The following is a 22,346-nucleotide window of genomic DNA, read 5'->3' on the forward strand; positions in this document are numbered from 1 at the left end:
AAAGGACTCGCCTTTAGCACAGCTGTGTCCAGCTGAGAAGGTCTCAGGTCAGGACATGGAGCTGACCATCGAGCTGCATGACCCTGGCCTGGACCATGCAACAGCTGCAAGGGGTAAGGCAAGAACCAACGCGCAGGGGCAACGAGCATGGGCTGCGATATAAGATCGTGTGAGTTGCATCAAGGACCAATTGGCCACTGAAAGAAAAACAAGCAACTAACYAAACTGAATGGCCGCTAATGAATGATAAACTCCCAGCTAAGAAGCTGCAGTGCCTTTGGTGAGATTTATAACCCAAATCCTGTACGAGCTGACATGGAAATTCCTTGTTCCAAAGCATTAGTGGCTACTTTCTATGTCTCCAGGGAGGAGTATTTCATTAYCATTGTAGCTGCTGTTTCATTATAAAGCAGATCTGATTTAGGTGACATATTTATAATGGAAATAATCTAAGTACACGTCATYCATAGCACTAATAATACAGTGTTCTGTCGCTATGGTGAAAAGAACAAATGACACGGAAACTGCTATCTTTACTTTTATGGCCGCAATTTCCATTGGCCTGAGATGTAAACATGCACAGATTCAAGCCACAACAGACCTTTTCCTGCAAACATTTTCTTCCCACTAACAAAGTTTATGGAGTAGAAAGCTTTTTTGAAGGTGTAAGCAGAATTTAGCAAATTGCAGTCCAATCAGGAAATGTTACAATAAAAAAAACACGATTTATGATTTTTAGGTGACAATTTACTTTGGCTTTCTGTCAGTTATACTGCACACTATATAATTTCCTTCTATTATTTTGTTTTAAGCCTCATATTTTGTGTTTGACCAAAACATGTCAACAATTGCCACCTTATAAATGCAAGAACATTCAAAATTATGGCTGAAAATAATATAAAGACTATATAAACAGGAGAAGGCTGGAATTTCAGCATTAGTGTTTCTGAAAACTACCTTATCCACTGACTTCTAAATTACTCTCAAGGCGTAAGTGCTGAGCCGGGGGAAACGGGGTTGAAATGACATGCACCATAAACAGCACCTGCTGGGTTTGTGGTTTGGTCCCCTTAGAAGACGCTTGGATGCCCACAAGGGCAATCCTTCAGCTCTTGTGAAATAAAGGCAAGGGGGAAAAAAAAGAATATTTCATGGCATTTTGCTGAGTCCGCTTGCAGTYGCACTCTGCTAATCCCTGAGTAATTCCAGCAAAGTCAGTGGCACYGCTGTGGATTTACACCCAAACATTGCAGAGAATCCTGGAATCATTGCAGTTGGGGAAGACCTTCAAGATCATCCGTCCAACCGCAAACCCTTYGACACCAGAGCAGAGCAGGGCCCTGGCGCCACCGGATGCACCTGGAGATACGTGAAGCGACGCAGGGCGAACTAGCCGACCCAAAGACCCGCAGCCAGGGAGGGAAAGGGCAGCCTGCGGAAAGGATGGGATCAAACCCTCCCGCATCCCGCGGAAAGGATGGGAACAAACCCTCCCGCATCCCGCAGAAAGGATGGGAACAAACCCTCCGGCATCCCGCGGAAAGGATAGGAACAAACATTCCGGATGAGCCCAAGGCAGAGCACGAGGGACACGTCTGGTGCTGATGTGCCCCCAGGTTTCCTCTTGCTCAGAGCAGTTYGGGATGGGGCGCACAGGCCCCAGCGACGTGCGATGCCCATAGCAGGTCCCACGTACCCRTACAGGCAGCATGGGGACCTTCCTGGCATCAAAAAAAACACTCTTTTTTTTTCCTGTATCATAAAAATTCCATGTTTTAATACGTCGCCATGCACAAATGAGGTCAAACAATGCAGAGTACAAAATTGTCAAATATACAAAATGATAAAGCAGATATCCAAAGCTTCCAGAGATCATGCCCRAAGATACCAAAAACTTGATATTGATTTTTATTTCATTGTTTAAAAGAATTCCTCCCTCCCACCCTGGTTTTATTTTTTTCTTTGTTTATTTTTGAAAACAGAAGGAATTTAAGAGTAACTATAAAAACTGTAGGGTGGAATTAACAGTGATGGCCACTTAGTACACAGAAAGTTAGATTGCATGATAATTTCTGTGTTTTGGGAAAAGAAGAACTGCTGTGCAGATGAACACCTTGCTTGCCTGGGGAAATACAGTGCACATCAACCCAAAAGGCACACGGTTTTGTTATGCCACCTCATTTGGCTCTGTGCTGAGAAAGTTCCGTCACAGACACACTGGGAACAACTGTGAGTCACTTTTTAACAACTGGAGTGCTGGCATTTTCCCTTGTTTTCAACCAAGTGAACATTAAAAGGAGAACAGAGACTTGGATGATTGCCCTGGTGAACACAAACAAGACCCGACCCAAAGGAAGCAATGCTGGTGCCTGTCTCTRGACACAGAGGAGGCCCTTCCGATCATGAAGCGTGGCCTTCCGCAGGCTGCAGGCCAGGGAATTGCTCTCCCTTATCCCTGCCGTGGTTTTCTTGAATCAGGCAAGGAAATTTTCCTAGGAACTTACTCCTGTCTACCCTTCTGTTCCTGCTACTTGGGTACATGAGCAACTGCAGCCCATAGCCTAACACTGCACATGGGGCAACCTATGGAGAGCACTCGGATGTGGCTTCAATTCCAGCCATAACTTAGCTGTTCTTCTCAAGGCTGGGTTCAATCAAGCTTGGATTCGGCTCCCAAGGTGGGARAAACACCTTGTCTGGAGGCCCTTCGCTGGCTTAAGGCTGATCCTACAGTCAGACAGCAGCACTGTGTGGTGCAGGGCCTAAGGCTGAGCTCGCATCGCAGCTCAGCACGGTCCCGGGCTCTGGTTTATCTTGGTCCGTGGAGTTGAGCTTACTGGGAAAAGGACGAGACACGAGTCTCATGCTTCATCTGGAAGATAAAGCATTTCTGKGGTTTCCCTTGTGCACTGGAAACTGCGTAATCTCTCCTCTACCTTTCTCAGGAGAAGAACAGAGAAAGGYCCCTTGCATACGAGAAATGAGTATGAGACAGAAAGAGGACTCCAAACGTTTCTCCATTTGGGCTAGTCTTGAGACCAGGGCCTGGTTCAGTAGGGAGAACATCTGTCTGGATGTAAAACCAGGCTCACCAAAACCAAAACAGATAAAACCCATAGCAGCTGATGGGGCAGATTGATTTTTCCTCTGCACATCTTTTTATTGCTTGCATGCAGCGTTGCAGCAATATTGATCTCCCTATTTAAAAAAAGCCCAAACTGTGCATCAGTATTTAATTTGGTCACTTATGATAATAAATAGATGAATTCAAAGCAAGTGCTTAATACAAGTAACATGATTAGAGATGTAACAATAGCTACAGAGGATATTTTTTCTTCTGAAAAAAAGAAGTATTTAGATATACTTGGAATTAAATCAGAAAGGAGCTTTTCATCTCATTCTCAGCCTAAGCCTCGCTGTGTTACAATAATGCCTGCAATCCTGCTTCCGTGGAAGAACCAGACGTGACACTGTCAGCTGCAGGATCAGCTGCCTCCTCTGGCCACGCGGTGACTTCGGAAGAGGGAGGCCACCTGTAAGCGACCATGAACACATGCTGGCGTCGACCTACACTTTATGTGACAGGCATCTCCTATGTGCCCATGTTCTTTAAACACTTATTCGCAGATAGACTCTTTTTCTCGGGATTTCACACTAAATTAGAGCAGGAATCCAAGAAAATCTTTATCTTTTTAGTTATATTTGTAGCTAACTCCTTCTTGTTTCAGCTTTTTGGGTACTGATTCAAAACCAATTTGCGGTGAGTTTTGCTTCGGTRGTTTCTCTCGTCTGAGTGCCCTGTTTACTCCTTAAACCCAACATSCTCTTTTGTGTTCTGCTTCTCAGCAGCCAGCAGAGCTATGAGCCGCACAAGGCGGCTYGCGCTTGCCTGGCACCTCCCAGCTGCAGCCTTGGGAATGCTTATTTCCAAAAAGTGTCAGTCAAAATGGGCCCAGTTGGGCAAAAGCTCAGGCTGGGGAGGAGCGTGTATTGCTCAGGGCAGTGTCCAGGCTGTGTCTGCCTTGGAGACAAGGAGTTCGTGGGTCCTGCTCAGCAGCAAAGCCAGAGAATTCAGTTCTCAGGCAGCACCGCAGTTTTGCTCTCAGCTGATGACAAGGAAAACCCACTTCTTGCCTGCAAAATGCTTCCTCCTTAATTAAGAGGCAAGCCACTCTTGCTGTTTGCTCAGCCTCCACTCTCGCTTGACCTAATCATTTGAGTGCAAGACTTGGTCCCAGGCTGTTATGGAAGACTATAGTCTTACTCTGTGTCAGAGGAGTTTTCTCATCCTTCCTTGTCCAATTCTGCTCCCTTCAAGCACATGCAYGAAAACCTTGCAACTGTGAGCAGACCTGCCCATGTTCGTATCAGAGGCTCGCAGGTGCAGTTCTGTTAATATAAGCTCTCCATTTGAATTAAGGTGACTTGTGTGAAAAAAAATGGATCTAGGTTGCCCTTCCTTTCTGTCATATTGGAAACTGTAAGAGATTTTTAATYCCAGAACTTCTGATCATCCCGTCTGACCTCTTGCACAAACAGACACCTAAGAACCTCTCTCAGTCATTCTGCAACAAGCCCAAACTTCTGCTTGAGGTAGAGGTTATCGACTTAGAAAAATATTCTGCCTACATCTTACAACTTTACGTGATGGAGCACAGGCGAGGCAACTAAGCTGTCTCCAGGGGTAATCATCCCTTCTGTTGAACTTAATTGCACTTAATTTCCAGCCTGAAATCAGTTGCCAACCAGTGCAGCTCATCATTCCCTTTTCCTCCAAACAAAAGAGCGACCTCCCTGCAGACACCTCTTCCCCATGCAGGTAGAGGATTGCGAGGCCGGGCGCTGCACAAGTCACCTCTTCAAATCCTCTCTTAATTAGCAGCTTGAGCTTCATTAGTCTGGGCTTCATTGCAATATTAGCTCTTTTCCTGCCCTTCAAGCAATGGTCTCCCCAGTTCCAGAGGATCCCTTTGCAACAGGGGAACCCACTGTCCTGCACACAGCGTCACCTCTGCTGCCCACTCGGGATCTTCCCAAAGGCTGCCCTGAAGATCCCACTTTCCCTGCTGGCAAGGGCATCAGCAGGGCTGATGACGCAGGGATTATTTATGAGAACAGCAGATCTTTGCAGTCACCACATGCTAGACATTCTCCCCGGTCTTCCAAGGGGGACTTGCACTCGTCTTCCTTGGATTTTGGAGTTTGGAAAACTCCAGCTTATCCTGCACTACTGACCTGCTCCATGACATTATTTACCAAGCACTGATTTTTGGCATCTATGGATGTTGCCAACAATCAGTTTGTATTTACCTGGGAGGAATATTGAAAATAGAGCATACCTTGTGAGGAGCTCATTAGAAATATCCTCATTGATGGCAATTTTGTAATTACTGCTTCTTTTTTGTGATATCTCATGTAATCAGCTTTAAGCTACTTAGTATGGGCTCTATTGATTTTGCATAGCGCTATTTTCTGCTTTATCAGGATCAAATGATCAACAGAAGACTGAGTATAGGATGTTACCAGAGTTCCTTTTATCAACAAGCCTTTGATATCCCCCCAAAATGATAGCAAGTCTTTTGACACATCTCTATAAAAATCATTTGGAGGGTCCTATCAATTTTTAATTGCTTTAATGACTGTGTCATATCAACCTTCCCATGATTTTGCCTATGACTGATAGGAAACTAATAAGTCCATAGTTTTCTGGGTCAGGTCACTCATTCATTTTAGTTATTGGCATTTTTTTTTTTTTTTTTTGTCATTTGAAGCTTTTTTCATGTCTCTCAGTTCTGAGCAATCCTTGGCAAGCTTTCCTACACTCCAGGACTCAGTTATCTGSCTTTGCAAATTAAAAAAATATATATTTGGGTAGTTGCTGTTTCATATTACCCACAATTACTGATGCAGTAGGAGGAATTACATTTTATGTGCAATCTGACTCCCTCATGCTACCGCTTTCAAAAACAAAACAAGAATATTTGGTGATTACTCCTCTTTTTCATGCACTATGAGTAATGACTGTGCTGAGCCTGTCTAACACCACACTTAGCTCTGCTATGACTGTATTTATTAGGGTATATTAAAAAACTATTAACCATAACCTACTGGCCACTGAATTTCCACACATTTATTTGGCTTTTTTCATCAAATGTTTATTTTCTTTAATTGCTGCCTAATCACCTAAACATTATGTTAGTGGAAGGCTTTTTGCACTCCAGCTATCTTTCCTGAAGTTGCAGGTAATGCTGGTAGTACTTTCCCCCCATTAATTTTAATTATACCAGAGTTCCTCTTCTTTTTAAATTAAAATCTTATTGACCACAGCCTATATATACTAGGGTCAATTATAGCACAGTCTCGTAGCAGGGGCTTTCACGGAGAAATCTGCCTGCAAAGATGTTACTTGTTAAGAGAGGACTGGGGTGAAAAATGCAGGATTTTGCTTGGCTTGCCCAAGACAGTTCTGAGTAATTGAGGTCCTGTGGCTTTGTGTGGGGCTGAGGAGGTTAGCYGAAGTTATAACAAAAAAATCACCCCAGGACGGGCTCCGTGGCTGGCATCAATCCCCAGCCCTCCAGGGACTTTGATGGATTGGTGCTAATTCACATCTGCTGGGGGTCGGCCCTGGAGGCTTCCAAAAATTACCAACTAAACAAACCCGAATCTTGCCATTTTTAATGGTTTGGATTTCCTTAGCGGCTCCRCAGCTGCTCTCAGTCTCGCTGTCAAGCAAGAGCCTTTGCTGGCAGAGCCGGGCGGGAGGCCGGGGCTGCAGACAGGCGGCGGGAGCGACGCGCCGGCGCATCCGCAAAACGCCCGCCGGGAAGCCCTTGGCGTCTCCAGCTGAGAAAACCAGGGGCCTTCAGGCAAAGAAACACCCACAGATTGGCAAAAAACAGAGGAATAAAACAGTGCAAAGATGTTCTCAGCTGCAGTGTATTTTCCAGGGCCAGCAATCCCTTTCTCTCCCTGGTGCCAGACTCGGCGCACTCGGAGYGCTCACCACAGTTGTGTCTATCCATGGTTGCCAGCGCCGCTGTTCTCCATACAGAGATCCCGGGAGGAAGGGCCACTCCCGGGACGAAGGCTCTTTCCCTCCACCTGCGTTTCAGAGATGACAACTAGTGATCAATGTGCCAGCCTGTGCGAGCGCATCTCCCTCCGCAGGGCTGGTAATTGCTGTTTTATTAAAACAGCATTAGCCTCCTCTTTCGCACAGAACTAATGGCTCTGAGCATATTTAAATTCACTTCCTTTGCCGGAATAACTTACTCGTTCCCTTTCATGTTGACTTGGTCTTTGGCACTCTCGACATAAATGATTTATTGACCAGAGATAAAGCGTTCTTTCCATAGGACTGTGCTTGCGACCCAGGCAAAAGCGGATGTGTCTGCTATTAATAAGGTGTTGAGCATAAAAAATGCAGTAGACCTGATTGTCTGCACTCAATGGCCTTTCCGAGAACACAGTACCTGCCCCCGTTCATAATAACAAAAATCTCTCCCACATGCTTATTTATATTACAAAGTTTTCAGAAGAATATGCTGGGATCCAGATAGCTGTTCGATAGATGTAGAACAATTCCATAAATATCCCTGAGGAAGCATGGCCTACTTTGGGAGCATTACAGTGATTACAAAAATCCCAACACGATGAATAAATACAAGCCRAAAGGACAGTTTTAGTTCGTTATGGCTCCTGCAGACGGGCGCTCATGTGGGTAATGGCACTGGGCTCCGTGGAGCGAGTCCCACTTACGTGTTAACTTACTCACACGCRGGGGCTGCCCGGTGCCTGGGACCGGCAGCAGCTTCCAACAAGCTCGGTCTGATAGGAACCTACAGCAGATTTCTCACCGTGTTTGGCTAAACAAGGATCCGGGCTTTATTTTCACATTTCTCAGGGCCTATAACACTGCTTCTACGTTACCATATCTAAAATCCTGGGAAGCTTTTAAAACAAACTGTAACAGGAGAAGTTCACACATCTATATTCATGCCCATAGACTGGAAGATGTTCAAGACTAACATTGACACACAAAATGCTTCTAGTGGCTCTTCCCCTAACCAGCAGTTTCTCTCATACCCATTCAGAACGACATTCTTCTTTCATAATTCCATTTCTTTTCCAGAAATTTTAATTGGCTGGTAAAATAAGAGAATTCCTCGTGCAGAAGTGTAGCATTCTCCTCCTTTCTAAAATAACTGATAGCAAACTTGCTGTAAATCATTCCACCAATATGAAATTGATGTCAGTTGCCAGAATACATTGCTAAAATCTGCAACAGAAAGAGCTGCAAAATTTGCTGAAGCTTAGAATGGAATTTGGCAATGCTCATGGTCAGTTCATTTAATAAGTATCAGATTTGAACTTGCAATGCTAACAAAAGCTCTAAAAATGTGTATGTTGCAGCTGGCAAAGATTCTTGTGTTAAGGAGATTTTTTACACCAGTTGATTTAAATCAGGGACCAGGATTTTCAGAAAGACAATACACATGCATATTGCCTCAAAATGTTGTGGCACTCCATTTGAAAACTCGAACCATCAGAACTCATTGGCCACTTCTGAAAATCTTGGCCGTCAATAAAAATAATTTGCTTCTGGATGGAATAGCAAAGAAATATCCAACATGCTGAATCTGAGATGGATGAAGAGCTGTAATGTAAGCCCAGACCCATCTGAAAAAGGTAGTCCCTCAACATATAGATATGTATGTTGAACGTACAGGGATCCTCATTGGCTGACCTTGCATTCCCTAGCAAAGAATTGCACACTAGTTTTTAAGCAGGAACCTGCTCTAAGATATTCCTTTGACTTGACATACTTGCACCTTCTCTCCATCACTGCATCTTCACACCAGCACRGGGTCTCACCAACAGTTATACTAACAGCAGCTCTATAGCACCTATTCGTTTTGTTGGAGAGAATGATGGCATTTAAACACCCCCAAAGCTACCTTTGATTTTAAAGACAACAAGAAGAAACAGTGACGTCCCCTCAGCATGCTGATGACATCAGTTCATTAGAAAGAGCGTGTCAAGTAGGTCCTGATGTGAGGGACGGACACAAAATCCACTAACTCCCCATGGAGAAAACGGTACCACAGCCAGCTGTGATACAGCCAGGGATGAGGCCAGCCAGAGACCGAACAAAAAACAACGGTCAGGTTGAATGCAACAGTCTTGAGCCTGCTACAGTGTATTGAAAGGCTTATTAAAACCATTTGCTTATTCCAGGTTCCTACCAAAATACTGTTGGGTAGAAAGTGGAAAAAGGTTAATGAAGTCTGCCCTCTCTAGAGAGAGAGAGTCTTGCTCCCCAGAAGTATACAGTCTTAAACCTTACCCCTTCCACAGAGTTCTGGTTTGGACTGCGATTCCCCAATCTTGCCCAAAACATAAATGGTAATCAGCATAAAAAAAAAAAAAAGGAATTCTTCCAGTTTACTCTGTTTTTATTATAGACCAAACCCAAGGTTAAGCACTTCTCTGAGAAAGGCTCTCTCCCTTTCTTCTCCCTCACTGAGTAAGAAAATTGCATTTGGCATCCTGGAAACGAGAACCTTTGATTTTTGGCGGATTAGAGGGTGAACAGACAGTTTCCTACAGCTCATTCAACTTACCCTGTTCTTGACTACCTCTTTGACAGCTGTTCTGCAAGTCTCAATAAAGTAAGTCACACATTTGTCACGTGCAAATCTATCTATACAATCTACTGTGAATTAGTGAAGGTATGCAAGTAGTGGACTTCAGTTTGGATGCAGTCTCAGCAAAAATACTGATATGAAACATATCATCTGTATTAAATAAAAAAAGACATTTATATATATATGACTGTGCTAGTCTTTTTGTGCAGAAAGCACTATGAAGTGCTGATATTGTTCAACAGAATACCATTAGACTGCAAAATGAACACATACAAGACGTTTACATTCCTATCAGGGGTGTAATATTGTGAATATTCACTGAGATCRGAGAATTGCTGCAAGTTTTTCCTAAAACATCATGCCATCTGCATACAAAACAAAAGAATCCAGTAGTTGCCATGCTAAAACAGGACCTCTAGTGAAGGGCACAGACTGTCCCCTAAAGGGAACTCAAAGTTATGCACAGTGATGAAAACTGGAAGAATCTTTCCAGCTAAAGGTCTATCAATGACCATATCAAACAGACTAGCACTGGAGATAATGCATCACATTTTTAATCTACTGCAAACCAGGTCTTCCCAGGATGCATCATCTTGAGCAGGACTTTCCTTCAAGATTGTCTTCAGTCCTCCATGGTCACCTTCTGGCAGTGCCATTTATTATGTTTTTTTTTCAGGAAGAAAAGTTCACTTTCATATCAAGTGGCAGGACAGCAGCTTTAGAGGCTGGAAATGCTTATGGGGAGCTCTCTGCTGGAGCTGTAAGAGACAAAACACAAAACCAAAACCATACAGTAAACATAAAATAGAGCAACAATTTTAATTAAAACAAAAAGAAAACTCAGGTTTGTGCTAGATAAAAGTACTTCTACTATAAGGACAAACTACTCCTTGAAATACACCTTTCGAGTTAGGTACTTTAATCAGCTTTAGTCATCAACCAAAAACTCAGCACTTAATCAATTCCTTAGATAAATATAAAGTGCAGATCGGCAATGATTTGTATAATTTAATGAATCCTACTTGAACTTATTGCCTGTCCTCAAAGCTGTGTTTACTCGTCCTCTAGCCTGAGTCCCAGAAAGCAGGCTCTTCTCTTTGCTTGGGCTTGCATGTGCTGCTGAAGGTCTTGTAGCCAAACAAGCCAAATACTTGTTCAAATCTCCAAGCAGGGATTGATATCATCTCTGCTGGCCAAGGCAGTATGAGCTGACCTCAGAACAGGAGATATGAGAACAGCTCATCCATTTCCTTCCCTGCTTTAGACTCCATAACACACCTAAGGGGTTTCTTTTTCCCTGTCAAAAGCAGCAAAGTCCCCTCTTTTTTTTTTTTTTTTTTGTGGCACTGATGGTCTCACATAGCTGTAAGGTGCTCACAATGTGAAGAAGGAAAATCTGGAGGTTTCAAGTAGTTATCCTTCTCCTCCATCAGAGAAGGTGCACAATTTAAGGATGAGAGGTATCAGACCAAATTGCAATATGGGATATTCCAGTTAGATACAAGGAAAAAAATCATCCTAGGGAGGGTGGTCAAATGGTGTTGTTGAAACAAGTTAGCTGTAGAGGTGGCTCACTCTGCATTATGGAGATACTCACAGCATCACCAGGCAAGGCCCCGAGCAACCTGCTTTGGCCCTGCTTAGAGCAGGGTTGAGCTGAGTGCTCTGCAGAGGGTCCTCCCCACCTCAACTGACTTGTGATTTTGTGATTTCTGATGGGAATTCGTTCTGCCTTTTTGAACAATTGATGAGTTGCTGTGCAGGAATACTCAYATGGCAATGTACCCAATTGTTTACTCAGTATTTACTAAAATGCATACAAACCACTCTTCCCTGGCTTGCACTGGAACCCAGAGACAGGGAGCCATGCAGAGATAAGTTCACCATGCAATTTCATAAGGCTGTATTTGGACATGGGTTTCTTTTCTCACAGTGCCCTCATCACCACCAGTTTTACTGAAGCGTTGCCACACCAGGAAAAGTGAGGGACCCGGTCCCTGATGGGCAGAGCCAGGGCAGAGATCTCTGGGTTTGTGCTTTGCACCCTCTCCCCTCTGACAACCAAGCCTCGTGGCCTCTTCTCAAGAGCGGCACCATCAGCCTGGTGTCCTGCCCATATTCACCTCATCCCGTCCCAGCCGCGTGCAGCTACCACAGCAAACGTCTAGCCAGATGGGGAGATGATGGGAGGCTAAAGCAGCGGCTTTAWATTCTGGAAAAATGCTGAGTGGGATGAGATTTACAAAGGGAAAAACACCACATTGCCTTGAGCACTTCACTCTCAGTCTAAATACGGCCCGTGAAACCCACGAAACTGCAAATGTATCCCATGCTCTTTCCATTGCTGAGTGGACACGTGCAGCTGCTCAGTGTGCAGCCTTTTGGTCTTACATGTGCATTGCTTCCACTTGGAAGGTCACTAGCATGATGATCTTATTGCCACCTGCAGCTGCCTGCTGCACAATTCACCYGTGTCACTAGTGCTCTGAGAAACAGGCACATTTGGGACCTGGGAAAGATTTGATTTCTTGACAGAATTGACAGGACGTTTGGGCACCAGGCCATTGCCCTTTGTCCTGTCACTGGCCACCACTGAGAAGAGTTTGGCCCCTTCGTCCCTACATTCCCCTTCAGCTATTTATACGTATTAGTCAGATCCCCTCTAAACCTTCTCAAAATTCTTCTCAAAATTATCTTTCTCTGAAAATGCACCCTTTTTCAAAAGTATCACAAATGAGCAGGTGCCTTTGAACACGCTGCCTTAGCCTGCAAGCTCTCTGGAAGGAGGACTCCCTTTGCAGGGGGATGTCTGCTCACCAACACCCCGCACACAGATCTAATCTYACCTGACATTTCCAGGCACTGCTGCAACAAGACACCTCATTTCAAAGCCAAAGACATATTCTGGTTTTGAGCACAGGTATCAATTGATTATTTTTTTCTAAACGAGAAAGGGATATAGATTTCATTCACCTGAAATACCTGCTAACTCAGCTCAGCTGAGCTATATTATCTATTTGTTGTATTTTATCAGGGTTCCTGATTTTAAAAAAAAATGCATGGTTTTCTTACCTTTGTTAGAACCACCACTCCACTGAGTTTGCAGAAAACCTGTATTCAGCTCTGTTTACAAGCATTTTTCCTGTGATATCAAGACCTCAGATGTCTCCCTCTCTGCCTCTCACAGCACCTGAGACATTACAATATTCTGCAGCTTCCCCGACCTGCTGCATCTTGCTGCTGGCTAAGGAGGCATATTGCTAGCTCCAAAGGATTTCGTACCACCACCAAAGCATCACTGGAGAGCATTAGATCCACCCTCTTGCCTATTGCCTGCTGAGTTGCAATCCCTGTGGTGTGAGACGGTGTACCTCTGTGAGGCACCATGGAGGTGAATTTAAAAACAAAATTTCTGTTCTGGGCCGCCCTGGTGGTGACCAAAGGAGGAAAGAGGGTGTCCCCAGCTCCCCGCTGTGATGATTTACCCTGCYGTGTCTCCGCATGCTGCTCCCCATCATGAAATCCCCACGGCCTTGTGCTTGCTGTGGGTGCCATGGCAGGACTCTGTGCATCTCCTCTCCCGTGGGGACATGCAGCTACTGGCACACGTCCTGCGGGGCCTCTGATAAGCAGGGTCAACACGGCAGAGATCCCAGGCTGCCTGCGAATGTTTGCCCAGTTGTTGTGGGAGCTGCGGCCCACGAGCAGGGCCCTCACGCACCCTGGTTGCAGCCGCGCGCAGGCCCCATCCCCGGCCCCGCGCGTCCGTCCTGGCCCCGTGTGTCCATCCCGGCCCCGTGCRTCCATCCCGTCCCCGCGGCCTCTATGAAGGCCACGTCACGCGGTGACACATCAATCAACGGCCCCAACGCACCGCGCAGCCGGGAGAGCAAACAGACACGGGGGGTTTCTGATAAGAYGGGCAATTCGGTTTCAATGCCAAAGCGGTCGCGTCTTGGCCTGGCCTGCCTGCTTTTCCCCTCATTACTAAGCCCTGGTAGCTGACACATTCTTGAAGGTTATTTAGTGGTGGATGTCAAATGTGACACCAATACTGTAGAAAAACATGGAGGGGGGGAAAAGGAAGGAAGTCTCTGCTTGCTTCTGATTTTTGAATCTGCTTGCTGAGCAGGAAGCCAAGATCTCGGCTTTGGACCAGGCTGGCGATAAAGGTGGATCTACCAACACCACACCCAGAGCTTCAGGCACAGCAATCCTCATCCCAAGTGATCAGTATTCACTAATGAGAGCCCTGTAAAATAACTATGGTGGCTGAAAAATCACATAATTAAAATATATATCACATAATTAAAAATCACATAATTAAAAATAAATGTTGCTTTCCCTTCACCTCAATTAGGGAAAGTTAGGACAGTTAGGACAAATTTTTCTTTTTCACTCCCAACCATGAAACACGGAGGTTTTTCTTCTTCAATGATCAGTGCAGTATTATCACAGGACTCCAGGAGCAGAGTCTTTAAAACAAACAGCACCTGACACGTGAGCTGTTATTTTGATAAATGCCAGCTCAGGGTTACTTCTCTAAAATGCTTTTTTTTGGGATCGTTTGCTCCCATAAGCGAGTACCCTTAATCCACCTGGATACAGTTTTAATAACAGTTGATACCCTCATCATAAATATACCAGTGAATAAATATTCCTGTGTATGTTGCAAGAAAATGACTGAGCACACCATGAGCTTCTCGGTGTTGTTTATTAATGTGCCGGTCCGGAGGGCCCCAGGTGCACAGGAGGGCCAGGAGGCGGCAGCTGCGCCGTGCGTGACGCGGCCTCGCGCCCTCGGAAAACACGGGAGGCCACTGCGAGGGCTCGAGTACGCGGGATCCTGGCTCACTTACACACTCGCTGCCTGGTTGAACAGCAAGGCTCGCCTCGCGGGGGCCTTCGAAAGATGGTTCTGACATACCTGCTATCACTCCATGCCAACAATTTTTTCCTTCCTATAGCTTATTTTCTATTAGACCCTAGTGACAGACCTAGAGCTCAGCTGGAGACACCCTGGCTTGAAAATCACAGCCGGGGTTCAAGACAGGTGATGAACATCCAGCAAGGTCGTGCAAACCTTATCCCCTCTATATCTGGCTCAAGTGCAAACTCACTTCTTGCTAGTGATGCTGGGCTTTGCCGCCTGCATCAGGCAATTTTGAGATGAAGCATTTCTGGGAGAATGGATGTCATGGCAGATGCTCTCAGCAGGTAACCTTCTGAAAAGCCAATTAGTCAGAGGTTATCACAGCTGCTCTGTGCAACACAGTTGGTTCACGGAGAATGGGTTGAAAATGTAGTTGTCCAAAATGTGTTTCACCGAGCTATTCAATGTCCTCCAATAGTCAGAATAGCCAAGAGTCTCTTCATGAGACACACACAATTCCAGCTTCCCTCCTAAAGCAAATCTCTCAGCAGCTTTACTAGGTTAAAGCAAATGAGGACACATATTGATTCTTTGTACTAATGATTTATGCAGTAATTTTGCTTCCTTGTCTCTTCCCTCAAAAATCAGATTTCATGATGGACAGGGCTCTAAAGGGCTTGTGCTTACACTCCATCCCTGCTCTGATAATCACCCTAAAAATTTCTGCCTATTAGAAGATTGAGAGCTTGATTTTGCAGTGTTAATCTGGAAACCTCAAAAAAAAAAAAAAAAAAAAAATCTGTCCCAATAAATTTACGGTCTTTTCCTTCTTGAGCCCAACCAAAACATGAAAATTCCCTGCGTTTAAAATTTTGTTTCCAAAACTGGGCAAAGTCAGGGAGGCTCTTTTGTCTTTCAAAGTGGCTCATTTGTTCTTTCTCAAGATGCTGCATGTGTCCCACCACCTACCTGCTGCTGCAAACATACAAAAAAAAAAAAAAAAAAAAACGAAATGCACATTTGTGTTCAGCAGAACACAAGAACACACGGATGATTTCCTTGAACTTACAAGCAGTTAAAATATTTTGAAACTGCATGCAACCACTTCCTTAGTGTTTCGAGTTCCTTTCAAAGAATTCTGATATACTGCAAACTTCATCAGTATCAAAAATGAGTTGGCTGTAAACACGGGCTCTTCTTCAGATTATAGAAAGCAGAAAGATTTAAAGAATGGATGCTAAAAAGCCTGAAAGCCTCAGCTGGTGCTGTCTGACACTGAAAATGTGTGTGCGCCCGCTGACTTCATTCCTTATCAGGTCCAATCTCTCACTGCCTACCTGTAATCAGTTCTTGATCTCACAAGTCCTTGTGGGGTGCTCTGCAGGAAGTGAAAAGTTTGCCACAGAYGAACAGTCTTCCACACTCTGGGGCTCTAAATAGCCATTAGAGCGCAACACCTTGAGCTATCTATTATTTCAGTCTTGAGATCTATTATTTCAGTGTTGAGTAACTGGGTTTAAATATAAAGCACTAGGAACAAAATGAGAAAATGTAAAAAATAAAATAAAATAAAATAAAATAAAATAAAATAAAATAAAATAAAATAAAATAAAATAAAATAAAATAGCTATTAAGCAATATAGTAATAAGTTATTGCATGTTCAGCATGCAAATAAGGTGCTCAGGCACACAGTCCTGGGGGCAACAGTGGTTCCGTGTCTGTGCGTCGCCTTCTTTGCTGGCCCCACTACCCAGCACTTGGCCAAATGTGGCCGGTATGGCCAGATATGGCCAGCACATCACTGGATTACTCACTTAGGAATCTGCAGTAAATAGGCATTATGTTCAGCAGCACCATCAGAGATTTCATTAGGAAATCAGAGTATTACAGCAAAAGGCTTCGGAAACTCTCAGCAGCTGCAGTTCCCTCACTGCAGAAAGAGCAGGCGGAACAAACTAACCACCTTCAGGCAGATATTCATTCTGAGATTCCTGAAATCTAGGTTTTAACTAAGTCCATGCTGTGAAGTGATTATCCAAGCAAAAAGAAAAATTATACCTGCTAAAACTATGTACTTACAAGACCGCTCATATGCACATAAATATACACATTTCAGATGAGACAACATGGATGATGAAGCCTATAAAATCAGCCCTCCCCTTCCCAAGTTAGCTGAAAAAACAACTTTAGCCCTTCAGAGGAATGATTTACAGCACACCCTTTACTTGTATTATCAGATCCTATGTTTTCCCCAGGACTTTTTCATGGCTCAGAGCACCAAACAGGCCAGACCCAGAAGAAGAGCAGCCATTCAGTAGTTTGCTTTAGCCTTGTGGCTCAGCACGTCCCACTGCTTTTCCAAGATAATGTTCAACACTCTCTCTGGTGAAGGAATTACCGCTGTCCCCACAGGCGCTTCAGGGGTGACACTGTCCAAGCACCTCACCAACAAAATGCCTCAGTTTCAAAATCCCTCAGTGACAAAAATCTCACCTTATTTTAGAGTCCACAATAAGGCAAGAAGAGATTTAGAAAAAAATACCTGAACAGGGATTTTTTTTTCAGATCTGACGTTTTCAGAGTACTTGGCAAGATTTGGTGCATTATGTGCAAGTCGCCACCACATTCAGCCCTGGCTCTTGAGGCACTAGTGTTGACAGGTCTCCAAAAGGCCACCATTACCTTCCTTGGCTGCCTCTCCTCCTCCTGAAAAACAACYATTTACTGCCATTCTGTTTGCCAGAATGATCCCCACACAGTAGTAGGACCCCTCACAACTGTTCCTCAATAAACCAGACACCAGTAACACGACTTGGGCTGAAGGCCTCGGTAAGGACGGATGGGCTGCGCGTGTCAAAGCCCCTAAGCCAGGTGTGAAGCTGAAGGCCTGAAAACCTGTGGTGGTATTTGCCACAGAGCCAAGTACAGAAGCTGTTCATGATAACGAGCCAGGTGCGAAAAAAAAAGCCTGTGTCCAGGAGGCAAGAGATGCTCAGTTGCTCAGGCTTTTCGGGGRTAATACTCAGTTCAGCACAGGAACCCTCGGATCAGTTGCAAATTCTGGTTTACACTGCACTGCCCTTTTCCCATTATTTGAGTTTGGAGGCTCCCCAAAGCACTTGCATATTGCTGTGTCTGTGGCATGTGTACCACACATAAYGGAGGTAAATTCCTGAAAACACGAGGACACAGAAACACTAAAATGGTTTCAGGCCACAACGTCTGTACCATATTCTGAAGAGATGATTGCTAACCTGGCTGCTGGCAATGAGGCAAGCAGATTTGTTTCATGTCCCTCTCCTCAAAAACTAGCGTTATAAGCCCTGTCTGGAAGGAGTGGGGCAGTCTGCGGGTCCTGCTAGGGAGTTCCCACCATGTCTCCCTCAGCGACACGAGGCTCCCTGCAAAGCAAACTCTCCTCCCAAGGGAAGCGCATGCAGACCAATGCCCTAATGGCATAAAATAGTCAAAACTGTGCAGAAAAAAAGCTTTAAAATCCAGAAGGGCATCTCCACACCTCAAACAGAGTTTTGGGTTTTTTTTTTTTTTTTGGCTAAATCTCATTTCAGGAAACGGATTTTCATTCATCATCTAGATTTTTCACCTGCAGAAAGCACCATATGGGCTGAGGGATGCAAGACAGTGAAATATGCAGCAAAGTAGGGACTAAAACTCAGTGTTGAAGGTGAAAGCCTTATTTGGCGTACCGGGGACCACCAGACTGCCCTTTGTTGTCTAGCTAAGTAAATAGACCAGTGTTCTTCCCAAAGTGGAACAGCATGAGTAGGAGGTACTCAGGCCCTATCTCCTTCCCACCTGGGAGCTTGTCTTTAAGGTTAGAAATGCAAGAAAATAAACCTRCATGGATTTCTGAGATGATTCAATTAAATTGGTGTAGCCAGTTTCAAGCTGCCTGGACATTTCTACATGTAACTGCAAACTGCAATACAGGCTTAATGTATATCACACGAGCAGGATAAGAAGAGGCACCCCTGGATTTGTTTCAATTCGCCACCGATCAACTTTTTATTTCTATTTGCAATATATGAAAAAATCAACATCATAGTCAAGGAATTCCCCTAGGCAAGTAAATTAAGTGTAAGCAAAAATAATGCTTTGTTTATTGTTAAACACTTTTCATATTTTACCTATGGTAGACAATTAGGTTGGTAGGAATACACAACTGTAGGAGAAATTTTACCATTTTATCTCAGGCCAAATAGTTCATCGCAATTCATGAACATACAAACTTCAGTTGCTTCAAAAAAATCAGGGAAAAGTATCTAATGGGATGTGGTATTTTTCTTCCAGTGCCAGAAAAATACAAATCCCAATTAAATTTTTGCTTCAAGGAAGGAAGGAAGGAAGGAAGGAAGGAAAGTGGATTCTGCCACTGAAGCATGAAACAGATTTTGGCTAGAAAGAAGATGGACGAGATTTTTTTTTTTTTTTTTTAACAGAAAAGAAACCCAAGTGATTTGCACACCAAAGTCTCATTAAAAATCAACAAGACTTTGATTTCTAAGTTAYTTGTGAAAATTTTCTCTGATGATTCCTACGAGTCTTTTAATATTTATCCCAAACAAGTGCTGACATATCATTCAAAAGCAGATGCAGGGCTGCAACAAGTTCTGGTAACCCCTCGAGACATTTCTAAAGCCTCGCCCACAAGAGATGCGAAACTTCTGGCATGTCCATATGTCTGAAATCTTCAGTTTGCATCATGCATTTGCCTATCTATGATAATGAAGGGTATGCCTCCACGAACACATTACTGCAAGGTAACCAGTGTTTGGATTTACAGCAGAACAGATGCTCTGCCGTGCTGCCCATGTGCGTGCCCTTCCCCTGTGTAAATGCAGGGCAGCTGAGCTCGCTGCCACGGAGTGCAAGCACGCAGCACACATTCAGCATCCAGGTTCATGCTTCAAATTACCTCCCAGTAACTTGGTCAGGAAGCCAGATCTTCAGATTGGTTCTTCGAGCCCAGCCACTAGCACAGACTGCCCCAGAATAAACAGGGTCATTCAGTATTTAGCATTTTTAGCCAGTTCCCTGGCACCTCCAATCCACACTTGAAGGATTTTGCATTCAGTGTTCATCCCTGCTTAGGCTCAGCACCGTGTTGGACACCATCTAGCTAGTGAACTTGATATTTTAGCATGATAAACCGATGTTCCCTGAGAGCATTTAAACGTTTTGCTGATAAAATGCTTAAATGGAAGGAAAAAAAAGAAGTGATATTGCAGAGGCTGCAAAACTAAACTGCAATCTCATCAGTAAAACAGTGTTTCATTATAGTGAGACTTCAAGGAACTGTGACTTTGCTCATCCCCTCATGCAAAGGGGCTTCTGTGAGCCCCAGAATTCAGGATTCTGGAGTTGAGTCCCAAAGGGTGTGAGGACTGGAGATTTCCAAAGAGCTAAAATTTGCTAAATATCAACTTCCTTGTGACACTCCCATTCAGCTTCTAATTTTATTTCTGAGATTACAAAGGAAAATGATCTCACCTCATTAGGCAGTAACTACAACATGCTGCTACAGCTCAGCCCTCTCAGTTTTTCCCAGCTTTCTTGGCTGAGAAGCTCCCTTGCGATTACCGTACCCAGGGCCTAACAGGACATGCTGGTTAATTTCTCCGGCTGGAGTGCAGCTCTCCAACAAGAACGTTTGTCTTTGACCTCTTGGCTGATAGTCCAGCCTATAAATTAATTCTAACCCCGGACACCAGTACAGGCTGGGGACTGACATTCTGAAGAGCAGCTCTGTCAAGAGGGACCTTAGCGTCATGGTGGACAAGTTGACCATGAGGCAGCAGTGCCCTCATGGTCAAGAAAGCCAATGGGACCCTGGGGTGCATTAAGAAGAACATGTCCAGCAKGTCGAGGGAGGTGATCGTCCTCCTCTACTCAGCTCTGGTGAGGCCACATCTGGAGTCCTGTGTCCAGTTCTGGGCTCCCCAGTACAAGAGGGATGTGCTGGAGAGAGTCCAGCACAGAGCTACGAGGATGAGCAGGGGCCTGGAACATCTGCCTTATGAGCAAAGGCTGAGAGAGCTGGGCCTGTTCAGCCTGGAGAAGAGAAGGCTGAGGGGGGACCTGATCAKCGTGTATAAATATCTCAARGGGTATAAATACCTCARGTGAGGAGGATGGGACTGGCCTCTTTTCAGTGGTGGCCACTGATARAACTAGAGGAAATGGCTACAAACTGAAGCACCAGAAGTTCCACAGGAACTTAAGGAAAAATTTYTTCATGGTGAGTGTGACAGAGCCCTGGAACAGGCTGCCCAGAGAAGTTGTGGAGTCTCCTTCTTYGGAGATTTTCCAGACCCGCTTGGATGCAGCCCTGTGCCACGTGCTCTAGGTGACCCTGAGTGTGCAGGGGGGTTGAACTAGATAATCTCTAAAGCTCCCTTCCAACCTTARGGATTCTATGATTCTATGAGACCTGTAGGATGTTGCCGCTTCTGATAAAGCTGAAAGGTTTCTCTTCACTGTGTGAGCATATTGTTTACAGGTATCACACATACGTGGCCACTCCTGTCAGCAATTCTAAATTGGCTGCCATAACTTCAGCTTGACCACCAGTCTGAAGCTAAGAAAAATCTGTCTATCCCAGATTGTCACTGACATCTTTGTTTCAGTATTTACTGGAACACCAGCTCTCAGGAATCCCAGATCCTGGACACGAGGGAGAAAGGGAGAATTTCCGTTGATGGAGGGGGATTGGATGAGAGATCTTTTAAGCAAAATGATATCCACAAGTCCATGGGTCTTAAAGGGATGTGCCCAGGACAGCTAAAGGAGCTGGTGGATGCCATTTCTGGGCAGTCCCAATCATCTTTGAAAGGTTACCACAGACACACAGAATCACAGAGTGGCTGAGGTTGGAAAGGACCTCTGGAGATCTTTTAGTCCACCCCCATCCCTGTGCAAACACTGTGACCTAGAGCCCATTGGACAGGATTGTGTCTGGATGGCTTCTGAATATCTCCAAGGGTGGAAACCCTGCATTCTCTCTAGGCAACCTGTTGCAGTGCTCTGCCACCTTCACAGCAAGCAAATTTTTCCTCGAGTTCAAATAAACTTCGTGTTTTTCTTTCAGTTTGTGACTGTTGCTTCTTGTCCTATGACTGGGGATCACTGTGAAGAAGGGGGACCCATCGTCTTTAAACCCTCATTTTAAGATACTGATCAGATCCTCCTTTAGTCTTTTATTCTCCAGCCTGAACATTTGCAGCTCTCTTAGCCAGTATATGAGAGATGTCCAGTCCCGTATCATCTTGGCAGACCTCTGTTGAAGTCACTCCAGTAGGTCTATCTCTTCTGTGCAACATGCTCTAGGTTGAATAGGAGGGCTGCACCAAGTGATCTCCAGAGGCCCCTTCTTACCTCAGCCATTCTGTGATCAGTCAGAAGCTAAGAAAACTCATCCATCCCTGATCATCATCCTGTAGTTARTACTGTCTCTGTGTAGAGAGACAAATGCTCTAAATCAACTGTTTTTGATTCAAATTCTCAAGAGTTGAAAAAAGTAAATAACCTGTGGCATCTCTGGTTAAAAGCAAAACTTCTGAATCTGCTATATAGAAGAGGTGATCTCAAAGTTTTGCACTTCTCTACTGGAAGTGTATTTTGGACACTAGTCCTTCCCATTTCCATGTGAAAGAATATTATTCATGCAAAGCCAGGATTTAGAATACCCTTATCTGTGCAAACTCCACATGGCRTTTTGAGATTACTTCCCCGACATCTGGTTTGGGAGTGTGCACATTCGATGTCCTTTCTGGGTGCCTAACAGAAGCTTTTCTGTTCACAG

General features: G+C 44.6%; 1 protein-coding gene across 1 annotated transcript in view; it reads right to left on the reverse strand.

Moving 5' to 3' along the window:
* Positions 1–2,586: 2,586 nt before the first annotated feature.
* The window catches only part of SAMD12 (sterile alpha motif domain containing 12), a 165,351-nt gene continuing 145,591 nt past the window's right edge, over positions 2,587–22,346 (reverse strand). Inside the window, exon 6 of the mRNA XM_026040732.1 lies at positions 2,587–10,408. Coding sequence (XP_025896517.1) covers positions 10,386–10,408 — 23 coding nt within the window. The 3' untranslated portion in view covers positions 2,587–10,385. The remainder of the gene's footprint in view (positions 10,409–22,346) is intronic.

Source organism: Nothoprocta perdicaria, unplaced genomic scaffold (assembly GCF_003342845.1).
Source record: "Nothoprocta perdicaria isolate Ctin4 unplaced genomic scaffold, notPer1 scaffold_263, whole genome shotgun sequence".
NCBI lineage: Eukaryota > Metazoa > Chordata > Aves > Tinamiformes > Tinamidae > Nothoprocta > Nothoprocta perdicaria.